The 12,596-nt window shown below is 35.6% G+C and overlaps 1 protein-coding gene across 1 annotated transcript in view; it reads left to right on the top strand.

The window, feature by feature from the left end:
- LOC115415507 (disks large-associated protein 2-like) overlaps positions 1-8,828 on the top strand; it is a 72,769-nt gene extending 63,941 nt beyond the window's left edge. Inside the window, exons 11-12 of the mRNA XM_030129096.1 lie at positions 2,355-2,507; positions 7,841-8,828. Coding sequence (XP_029984956.1) covers positions 2,355-2,507; positions 7,841-8,056 — 369 coding nt within the window. The 3' untranslated portion in view covers positions 8,057-8,828. The remainder of the gene's footprint in view (positions 1-2,354; positions 2,508-7,840) is intronic.
- Positions 8,829-12,596: the final 3,768 nt, after the last annotated feature.

Genomic DNA, 12,596 nt, shown 5'->3' with positions numbered 1-12,596 from the left:
GAGCTTTCAGACGTGTCTGAATGAGAGAGTGGCTCTGTTTTCCTGCTGGACGGAGGAGGAACTGCATGATGGGGCTATAAAAAGATCTAAATGTGCTTTGAAGGTTGATTTGATAGACCTTAGTTTGTCCTCAGATCAACCTTTTTGCTGTGTTTTCTGACTATTTAATTTCTATTTTTTAGCGCCATGACTCAAATATAGACAGTTATACTAGTTATTCTTGTGAGAAGTGAAGAGCGGCATGTTTATTTTATTGATGAATACTAATTTATGTGCACACGTGGACCATTACAGATATATTACATAGGCAGTGTGGTGCAAATGAAGCATAAATTTGGCCAAAATATTAGGAGTTTGAGGTGCACTTCCACAAGGTAGGAGCCAGAAAATCCCCTGAAAATGTGATTTATTGCAAAGTTTTAACATAAAAAGTGGATACATGTATATTTGTGTGCGTTATCACCACATTTCCTTCTGTTTTGGCCCCAGTTTTTTCAATTATACTGAGTTAAACACAGTCAAGATTTTTTCTCAGTCCTGTATATTGTACACCAGTTCTGCTCTTAGAAATGTTTAATCAAGTTTTAAATACAGAGCTCAGGAGTTTAGTGATGAATTAAGTAAGATAAGCACAAATATTTAACTGAACAACCACCATCTGGGGCTTAAATGGCTACTTTTCTGAAGTGTTCGATCATTATTAAACCACCAACACTCTTTGCATGCTTTAAAAAGTCAGACAGTGACAAGTTTCTCATCGTATTTGGAGACTTCATGTTTAGATCCTGACTTTATGTGGAACTGATTATTCATAATTTTCTAATTTGAGCCAATAAAAGGCTGTGAAATACTCAGGAAAGGTTAGATGCGCGTAGTAATCTGAAAACATCTAAAATATTTATGCTTAATTTTGTAAAATTGTTTGTTGTTTTTATTTACAGTCCACAGATCCGTCCAATCCATAGATCCAACAATCACTCCATGAAACAAAAATGTGTAATACAGACTTTGCTAATTAAATAATTAATTTGTAGAGACAGACTGAAAAGGAGTAGGCTGAAGCTTTCTGCTTGTTTTGCCTACCTTTAACACATTATCTTACAGCATGTCCTCAACTTTAACAAACACAACATATTCACACTGACAATGAAATGCTAAAATAAATAAGACTTAAAGTTCATATATCTATTAAGGGTTATATTTATAAATGTTTTTTTAAGGTAAATAGTTTCAACTGATGTGTGCAGCTGTTCCATAGATTTACTCCTCTGACAGAAAATAATTACCTATTAAAAACAATGATTTGAACATTTTTATTTCTTTAAAATTCATTTATGAAGAGACCAAGTAACCAGATGAAATGGACATTTTCCAGAATCGGATCATGTTTTGACATCTGATGCTGACTGACACAAGGGAGAAACAAACAGATAAGGATTCAAAAGCTGCTGTCTGTTCTTCGTAAAGGCAGCTGAAAGGTGTTTCCAGAAAACTGACACCAGCACTTAGAGGCTGGGACTCAGAGATGGTGCTGCACTGCCACACAGTGGTGATAATGGTGAACTGGAAATGTTGACGTGAATATTAGAAGTAGGAGAAGGTTACAGCTCAGAGCATTGGGGTTGAAGTTAAGGTCAAATATACTGTATCAGAGAAAATTTATGGGATAATGCTGCATATTTACAGGTGTTAAGTCCCAAAATTAACCCTTAAATCTTTATCAAAATGAGTTTAACCCATAAAGACCCAAACAGCCACTGGTGATCAAAAGCATCTACTCATCTGTAATGTTTAATACCTACTGAACCACTAATCTTATCAATACATGGAAATAATTGGTGTAAAATACAGTTTGTCATCTTTTCATGGTCATCAGATATGACCCATTTGGACATTCAGAGCCTCTGTAGTTACCATGGAAACACTGTCATCTTCTACAACATTGATTCACCAGTAAAACCCATGGAGTTGGATCAGTGATAGTGGATGGACACACTTGGTTTATGTTCAGTTATTGATATATTTGCTGAGAAAGTCACTTTTTCTTCAGTTTTCTCTGTTTCTGATTTAATAATCCTCAAACTTAATCTGAGCTTTTACAAACATCTACATGATCAGTGAATTAAATATAGGAAAATTCATGATTTACACTGAAAAAGCTCAAAATCCAGATGACAATGGTTAAATATAGAGAAAAATCAATTTGGAAATTGACACAAAAGCAGCACTTAGTCTTTATGGGTTAAATTCAGCTTTAGTTTTGAAAGGTTCACAGATGTACTATGTTAATCCATTTCAATACAAAAACTACATTTTGCCGTCTGCTTTTTGTGCTTCACCCACCTTCCATTCAGGACCCCAGTGCCATGCCCAGACCCACATCTCAGGACCTGGCTGGATTCTGGGACCTCTTGCAGCTTTCCATCGATGACGTCACTGCCAAGTTTGATGAGCTGCAGCAAATCAAGAGCAACCACTGGCAGCTGGTGGAGAGCCCAGAGAAGAAGGTAAACATGTGAAAAAAAAAAAAAAAAACATGTTTCTGCTTCCTTAGAGTTACAAATGCACTCATGTTCAGCTTTATAGAAAAATAGAGGTTAGTCATCATCACATGAGGCATCAGGGTATAAAAATAAAACATTTCATGCACTAAATCTACATTGTACCCTTTGTGAATGTGATATGTCATTCATATTATTCAAAGACTAAAGGTTATTTAAGACCTCATCTTTCTATACCAGTCCTATATTTTGGTGTTAGGTGTTCAGAAAACGAAAAGAATTTATTTCTAGTAAATTCATGTGCCATTGCTCACATTCTGCTATAAATACTTTGGTGCTCAGAGCTACATCCCTCATTATTGAGTGAAATCTGTCCTGAACATCAAAGAAACACTAAGAAAACTTGGAAGATGTTTTCATATAAATAGTCATTACCAAAAATTTACATAATATGTTACCTGAACGCAGAAAAAAAATCTATATCTGGTCATTTTTTACTTTCTTGAGGCTGTATATATTATATGCATATATAGTCACAAAGAAAATTATTAGACCACCAAAGTCATCAAAAACAATGGTTATGCAATCAAGTACTAACTCCAGTGTGTATCATGTGACTAAAACAGACAGAAAAGAAAACATGGAATGCCTAAAAGCACTGTTTTTGTCAGTACAATGCCATAGATATTCATGTAAGAACTGAAGTGATTTTGGTTATTATCAAGAAAACCATGGAAAATGGATAGATATCAGCTCTGAAATTTAACCATTATGAGCTATTTTTGTTGTTATCATTATATTTGTCCAAACAAATGTACCTTTAGTTGTACCAGGCATTAAAACGAACAAGAAATTGAAGAAAACAAGGGTGGTCTAATATTTTTTTCTGCAACTGTATGTATACAATCTAGTTTTTATTGGAAGATGGTGACATTCACTAATTCAAATATGTAAAAATGTAAAGACACAACAAGACATGACCCATAAGGAAACACCCATTTGTAACCTGATCCATATTTATTAGTAAATTTGTAAGTATGAGTTAATGAAAAGTCATATTTATACATTCTTAGTGGGATTTTCAGATTTCCTGTTGCCACATCAAGAGATTAGAAGAAAACTGGACTTTATATACAACAATAAACACGATGGCATGTCTGTATGAGAGGTGTCTGTGGACGAAGGAGCTGCATTTGTAAGAACATTATGCATTTACAGACAAGATCCTTTAGGGCACATGGATAATTATCTTCACGCTGTAGTTGAAGGTGTAGGGGGTTATGCACCTCCAGCAGTTAACAGGCACATTACAAACTCAGTTAAACCAAACCTTAACAGTGACGCAGATGCTTTCATTTGGGTTCCCCTCTTAAACCAACAGAGGTCTGCAGAATAATCAGCTTGTACGTCAATGAATTCACGACTATTACCTGCAGATTTCAGGTTATTTGTAATAATTGCAGAGGTTGTCTGTGATGTTAATCCTGTGTGAATTTACCAGATCATTTGTAAAGTAAAAATGTAAAAACATCAACTTTTTTTTTTTCTTATCGTATTTACTTTGCCTGTTTCCTGGTCAATAACTCAGGAGGTTGCACTGGTGATTCTAAATTAAAGTGCTGTGCTCATGTCACACATAAAGAACCAATTCATTGAATGCAAAGAAGTGCGAAATCTCAAAAGATGATGCGATGGATGACGTGCATGGCAGCTACAGTAAGGAGCATTATTCTGTTTTCAACAAAGCCCACAGTTATCTGAAAGTGGTACTCTATTAATAACGCGCAATGACATCAGATCTGGGGGATAATGTTGATGAATTAAAGCCAAAAACAGACTTAGTCCAATGCATATGCGCAGTTTGAAACACATTCATGGGGTTATTTACTGTCTGAGTCTGCAGGTTATGTTATATGTCTATAGTTCTGTGCTAATAGGTTGTAGTGTGGGTGACGTTCCCATATATTTACAGGTGAATGAATTTAGAGCACAGGTGTCAAACTCATTTTAGTTCAGGGGCCACATTCAGCCCAATATGATCTGATGTGGGCCGGACCAGTAAAAATAGTAATAGCGAAAAAAAAAATAAAAATTACATTATGAAAGTGATTACATCCAAAGTTTCCTTAAAAATGCAAATAACATGAACAACCTGAAATTTCCAAATTTATTTTTACATTGTCTCAGTTTATCATTTATACATGTGCATTACAACTTGCAGATCACAGCGGATCTACAAATACACAAAATATTTAGTAACAGGCACAATATTGGTAAAATTCCACTTCTCTTAAGACATTTCAGGTTATTCATATTTGTTTAGGATATTTACATTTTGTGGAAAGTATAATTTTAATTTGTTTTTATTTTGTTTTGTTTTGTTTTTTTTCTTTTTTGTTTTGTTTTTATATTATTTCATTTAATTTTTTTTGTATTTTGTATTTTTATTTTTATTGTATTTTTCCTTATTTTTTTATTGTACTTTTAAATTTTTTTAAAGTATGGTTTGTAAATGTCAACATTCTATGTAATTTTAATTTTTGCACTGAAACAAAGAGAAAAATTTGGAGTTGTCATTATTTATAGGTTATTATAATAGTATTTTACTGGTTTGATCCACTTTAGATCATATTGGTCTGTATATGGAACCTGAACTAAAAAAAATTTAACACCATTCATTGTTAATATCTTCAGTGTAATTTTTGCATTTCATAAATTCATCCTGTGGGCTGGATTGGACCCTTTGGCGGGCCGGTTTTGGCCCACAGGCCATAGGTTTGACACCTGTGATTTAGAGTTTTCACATGTATTCTATATTACACATTACCCATGTCTGCTCACATGCTTTTACAGTCTACATCCTCTCAAAAATAAGTATTTAGTCACATTTCTTCGCTGTAATCTCTGAGTTTCATTGTGCAGAATGTGCTGAGTTTCATGCCGTCAGGATGTTTGTGCTCATCTGCAGAAGGTGGAAAGTGTCTCGACGCTCGTCTAAAATCTGAGCCTGGGGGATGAAAGCTAGAAGGAAAGCAGCAGGATTTGTTATATCAGATATTTTTGATCAAACATGCAGTTTTTAAGTGTTATGTAAAAACCTTAAGCCGTCACTGAACATAATCTCAAAAGTGTCTTTTAGCAGAAAAGGAAACGTTATGTCAAATATTAAACTTTTCCAAATGCATGATATGCAAATTAGAGGTGGCAGTTTCTAGTAACATTTTGCATTTTTGTTGAGAAAGTATTAATTCTATCAGACATTAATTATTATTTGAGGTAAAACATTAGTATTTTTTGTCATTAATTATGTTTATGGTGGATTTTTGGTAATGTACCACGTTTAACACTGTCAAAAGTATGCACCCTTTCATTTGTGTTGATTTTACTATATATCTATAATGCACTTCTTGTCAGCATTTAATCCATCTGTACTAATTTACCAACCATTTCTTTAATGTCTTTTTGATGAAATTCTGTTTTATCTGCCTCTTCATATTACTTTTAGTCTTAATGTTAGCTTATCACTGCCTCCCGACTCATTGTTTTGTCCTGATTTAGTAATAACACAAGATAACAAGTGATTTTACTGAAATGAAAAAAAAAAAACTGCTTTGGACTTTGTCAGTGGGTCAATAAAGGCAGAAAGAGCCTGCTTTCTGCTTACAAGTCACTTTCACTTTATAGCTGAGCAGTTAATAAAGACAGACGACCATAAAGAGCGATCAATTTATATTGCGTTACATATGAAAGGTCTATAGAGTCTATAATGTGGCAACTATCCATAACGCTAACAGTTATTTTAACAATGAGCTATTGACTGAAATGCTCTTTAACAGGCATTAATCAGCTTATGTGTGATACAATACTACAATAATGCTGTTGACCTTGGGATGTCAGTGGGCCTATGATGGAGCTAAAGCTTCCACCCAACTCCTATTACACTGTAATTCTTGGGTCCTACTGTTACTTTTGTGGTGACTTCCAAATGAATTTTTATCTACATTTAACCTTTCCTTGGTGATTTATCACCATTTATATTATTTATATATTATAATAGTCTTCTGCCTTTTGCATTTTTTCAGTAAACATCAAGTATTTTCCAACATTACTGATCACGGATGTTTAGAAAAGCTGGGAATAAATCCAATCCAATCAATCCAAAGGTTGTTATCCTCCTGAGACCCAGCAATGCATTTTTGTCTTCTGTAGTGGACAAGAGTTTCATAGCTTTATTTAAAACAAAACAAAACAAAACAAAACAACTGTCCACAGCAAAGGACATTTAATTAAATAAAAATTATCTGGAAAAACTGTGGCATCATATGCTTTCCAATCATGGTAATTATGTCATGTAAAAAAAAACCTAAAAACTTTTACTTACTGTTTCTCAGGAAGATATATCACAAATGAGAAAACTGAAGAAAACGTGACTTTTTACAGACTGATCTCATGAAATCGCGTTATATGTCACACCAGTTCTTATGGCATTTGGTGTGCTATATGTACGCATTTTCATCCTTTTGCGTGTTAATCAACGCCATTTGATCGCATGTCAATGTACGCCAAGATCTCCGGTTTACATATCCGTAACCGCTAACCCCTATCCGCTAATCGTGTGGTATTTGACATGGCGTGAACATACGCACGGAAAGCTTATAATGCGTACAGATAACACATCAATTAAAAGTGGCGTGTTATCTGCACGCCATTCATGATATCACGTTGACTTTTTCATCAGAGTATATCATTAGTGTCTGTAAGCACCGCTATTTGTCAAACTACATGGGGTTTACCGGTGAATCAATATTTCAGGTGAGGGAAAAATATGACAGTAAAATTACATTATGTTTACATTTACAAAGTATCCTTTAAAAAAATGTGAATAACATGAACAGTGAACAATTGGAAATTTCTTTTTAAAAAAAGTGCAATTTTAACAGTATTATGTCTCAGCTTATCATTTACACGTGCATTACAACTCACATATCATAGTGGATCCACAAAGACACAAAATATTTAGTAACAGGCAGAATATTTTGAAGATTGCACTTCTCTTAAAGTATTTTATGTTCAAATTTGTTCAGGTTATTCACATTTTTTGCACTGAAACACAAACATTTGGAGTTGTTATTATTAGTAGGTTACTTTGTTATTATTCTACTGCTCCGACCCACTTGAGCTCAAATTGGTTTGTATGTGACCGCTGAGCTAAAAGGATTTAACATCCTTTATATCATTTCACGGGCCGGATTGGACCCTTTGGTGGGTCAGTTTTGGCCCCTGTTGCAGATAATTTGCAGAACAAGTAGATCTGACCTGTCTTGTCTCCTGTCCTAAAGGAGCGGAAGTGGCCCCCACCACTGACGAAGAGGCCGACGAAAGGGCGTGGCAGCATAATGAGGGAGCGCTCTTTGGACCTTCAGGACCGCCAGCGGCAGGAAGCGCGCAGACGCCTCATGGCTGCCAAACGAGCAGCTTCTTTTAGACAGAACTCGGCCACAGAGCGGGCAGACAGCATCGAGATCTACATCCCAGAAGCCCAGACTCGGCTTTGAGGTCCACGGATTCATCCTCAGCTCGTTGTCGTCCACCTCACCTCCACCCAACACCAGCTCCTGGCGTCACGTCCAGCCTCCTTCTGTCACAACTCTGTCATCTGTCGCCATTCTCTGGGCTGTCCCTGCTGAAGCTACACTAGGCAAGATTTATGTTGAAAATACATCCTTCTTAAAAGCCAAACTGACAAAATGGCACTGCCAGATAGAAGGAGAAGTTCTACGTTCAATTTAACTTTGATTCTACGGTCTGACGTAAACGCTTTCCACGCACACAGGAAGCGACAACATGCAAATTTACGGTAAAACCCAAACTGGACACACTAGCCCTTCTACTGGTTGTCTGTTTGGTTCAAAGTGACCACAAGACAGCTGGAGTGTTTCTTTTCTTTTTTTTTAATGAATTTGATTTAATTATTTCCAATTTCAGAGCCGATAACATGTGAAGTTGCCTAGTGTAGCTTTAAGCCCACACACATCCTGCACCATGAGAATGAGCTGCTATTCCCTCACATCGACATTTCACTTAATATGAATTTAAACATTACTTTAATAGTCTCCATTATTGCCATCGTCTCACTGTGAGTTTGGGTACTGCTACACCTGCCACAATCAAAAGGAAACAGAAGTTGCAGCTTTTCTAGGGACTCGCCAGCAACAGTGGTCGAAAGCAGGTTGTGTGAAAGCAGGCAGCGATGGTCCCCATGGAAATGGATGTTGTGGTTGGAAAGACCTTGTCAAATTGCAAAAAAAAAAAAAAAAAAAACTACAAGTGAATTTTACATAGGGGGTATCCTCTGAAGCAGTGTGTGAACTATACCGTTTTTTGGCAGAACTCAGTTTTCTACTTTTTTTAGTCAGAATAAACAGATAATATTAATAAAGTCTTTCTGTATCGCTGTTGCTCATAAGAAAATTACAAATATAGATGAGAAGCAGCAAGGACACACACAGATACCAGCTGTGTTTGAAAGGTTCAGTGTGTGATATTTAGTGACATCTAGTGGAGAAGTTGCAGATTGCAAACAACTGAATACCCCTATTTACTCATGTAGAATGGCTGAGAAAAGGATAAATATAGCCCCGGTCCACATTCAAACATAATAGGTGACAATAATGGATGTTAACATTGGATGACAGCCGCAATTAAAAAAAAAAAGAAAAAAAAAAAAAGAAAAGGAAAATAGAAAATCTGCTCTGAGCTACTAAATACATAAACAGTATTCCACTCCCTCTGTAGATAGAAACAAAACAGTCTGTCAAAAACAGTCTAGCCAAACCTCCCTTTGGAAGAAGACCCCTCAACCCCAACGTACTTGTAACAATGATTTAAGTCTAACTTTCATTGAAAGAGAAATCTATATTATAACTATTTGTTGTTGCTTTGAATAATTTGTAGTCAAATTAAAAACCACCTAAAGTTTTGGTTGAACTATACATATAAACTCACCAAGACTTTTCCAAATAAAAATATAAAATGTGCAATTATGGGGTTATAAGTAAAACAATCAAGTCATTTTTTTCAATAAAAAATAATGAATATTTTAACTATCAGTGACTGCAATGAGTCCGTTTTACATGGCACATATTCTGAGAAGAATAAATTGCAATTTATACGCAGTGCAAAAACAGAAATATTGCATGTTTTTCCATTTATCCCACTAAAATACTTGTCCATTCTCCAAATCTACTCTCTTAGTGACATCTAGTCACTTCAGATATCACCATGACAGTGTTATTTTTGTTGTTGTATGAACCTAAAATGAGTTTTGGGTGCTCTGACACCAAAAAATTAGTGCCACCAGTTACATGTTCTGACCTGAAAAAAAAAACAAACAAAAACACCCAGGAGCCCCACAAGCCTCTGTGCCCTCTCTAAGGGTAATGCCCAGAAGTTTGACCACAGTTTGATAAATACTGCACTAAGGTAATGAAAATACAACACTGGGATTATACCATACCAAAAAAAAAAAAGAACATAAATTAAAGTATGAATACTATATTAAATTTCTATTATATTGACCCAAATCCTACACACTGGACCTTTAAGTAAAATATTTTGCAATAATTTGTTTGAAAACATGATCAGAAATCACTGACAAATCTATAAAGCATTTGAATTATCTTGTATCAATCATCATTAATATATCACATAAATGAAAACCTAATTATACGTACGATTAATAATCATGGAGATACAGATACATCACAAAAATATCACATTAGTGTAAATAATTCTTTCAAATTCTCTTATTAAGACAGTTCTGTAGTTCACATCCTGCTCTGAAGGTGGCGCAGTAACACTGAACTGTTCGTTAAAATAGTCTCCCTGGTTTTTGGGTTCAAAGGTCAAACAGAAGTGTTAGTGTCTACAGTATGTATCCGCCTACATCACTATCATTCATCCGTCTTTGACCAGAGTTGCTGCAGCTGCCGACCAGTGTTGCTGAGTGAGATCTAAAAATAAGGCTTAAACTCCTCGAGCATCATTCTGACATTGCCACATCTTCATTCACAGTCCTCCATCCCTGTTAGTACTAGACGTTTTTCAAACAAGTATGTTATTTGCTGCTGGATACATTTCCACTGCAGAACAAATATGAATTATTAACAAAAGACAGTTTTGCGCAGCCTGGAAGAGGTGACTGTATCAAACAATGCATTTTGCACCTTATAATATTCATGTTTGTATTTCCAAGGGAAATGTAGTTTATGAAGCTCATGTGATATTGTTGCAGTTGAATTGCAAGGACAGATATGGGAAAATTACTACAGAATTTCATGTTACTCTATAGATCATATGAACTGCACCTTGCGTTTGGTTTTCATTTCTCTCTGGCGGCGTTCAGGCCGAGCTACAGTATTGTGATTCTAACACTTTTAATTCTTCTGACTTAGTATCTATCATATGACCAACATCACAATCTACAGTATACATTTAGTATTTATCAAACAGTTGTGGGTTGATTTGACGGTACGTTTGTCCTGCTCAGTAAGGGGCTGTTTCTTAGCGAACATGTCTCATAACACTTCACATCCAACGTTTTGTTCCAAATGGCGCATAAAAAAAAAAAAAAGAAAAACCTTTTGTGTTGTTCTTTTGATCTGCTCATGTACGTAGTCTAGGAAAGACAGGTGCAAATGACACTTTAACAATATTCAGTTACTATAGTAAATGGTGCTGCTTTTTACTCTAAAACTGTTGTCCTTTACCCAGTCCTACGTGCACGCACACACACTCAAGGACTTTTTAAACAGAGATTTATTAATATGGTGCCCGCTGTCTCTCCAATGACTTTGTGGTAGATTGTGACTTTAGAAAAGATCATCTTTGCAATGCTCTTGCCCTCAGTGATGTAAATGAGGAGAAGGTTTTATGCTTTCACTTCCTTTCTGACATGCAAAGAGGTTATTTATCGATCGATTGGGAGAGATTACAGGCTTTGACATTCCACCAACCTTAAAGTAAAGCGTAACATGCCCACCCTGAGCCAAGGGCATAGTGCTACAGCTGTCTAAACCTACTGTATTGTACCTGTTTCTATTTTATACACCAGTGATGAAACCCCTGACCCTACGCAATACATGCACCCTCATCCTCATTTTGCTAATGTCCTCTAACCCCAGCTATGTAAACTAATACCCATATAGGGCCACACGTATATTATGCTGCACTACGATGTTTAATGTGTCCCTTTTTTTATTGGAATTAGAGGCTCTCAGTGGTGAGGACTGTGTATGCTTTGGGAACTTCTGTATTTCTTTGGCGGGTGTGTTACGCACCGAGACGTCAGGAGGTGGGGAGGGGGCTTCTTTTGCAGTTGTATTTCAGTACATGAGTACATCAGTGCTAAATCTGAGACCCTTACCTTAACCAGACAGCCTTAACCAAAACCACGGTGAATGTAGAGCCCCGAACGACGCAAAAAAATTAACGTTACAGAAGAGCAGATGCTGAAAATCAAACCCAATCTGACAGGAAACAAATTGCTCTTGAATATTTTCCTTTTACTTTAGTCTGTTTTTTGGGTTTTTTCTTACAAAAATACTGATATTTAACTATGTATCTCTAAAATGTTTATCTGTTTTAGTGCTATTGACTATTAGACTTCCAGGAACAGTAGATATCAGTTCTAATAGACAAATTAGAAATACAGATTAATTTAATACTTTATCGATTGCTTTGTAGATTGAAGTTACAGAAGAAACGACTGGAACTGACTACACGTATATGCATCAAAGAATACATTAACCCATAAAGACCCAGTGCTACTTTTGTGGCAGTTCCCAAATGAATTTTTTCCTCTATTTATACCTTTCTTAAGTGATTTATCACTTTTTTTTTTTGCAATATTATCCTCTGTATTTTGCATTATTTTGGTGTAAATCATATTTTCCCATTTTTAATTCACAGATCATGTGGATGTTCATGAAAACTTTATTTCAAAACAGAGAAACAGGAAGAAAAAGTTACTTTTTCAGCAAATATACTGCTAACTGAATAGAAAACCAAGTGTGTCCATCCACTGTCATTGATCAA

The sequence above is a fragment of the Sphaeramia orbicularis genome, chromosome 24, assembly GCF_902148855.1.
Source record: "Sphaeramia orbicularis chromosome 24, fSphaOr1.1, whole genome shotgun sequence".
In the NCBI taxonomy this organism is placed as follows: domain Eukaryota; kingdom Metazoa; phylum Chordata; class Actinopteri; order Kurtiformes; family Apogonidae; genus Sphaeramia; species Sphaeramia orbicularis.
Note: the sequence above shows the minus strand (reverse complement) of the source record. Positions and strands in the feature narration are given on the sequence as shown.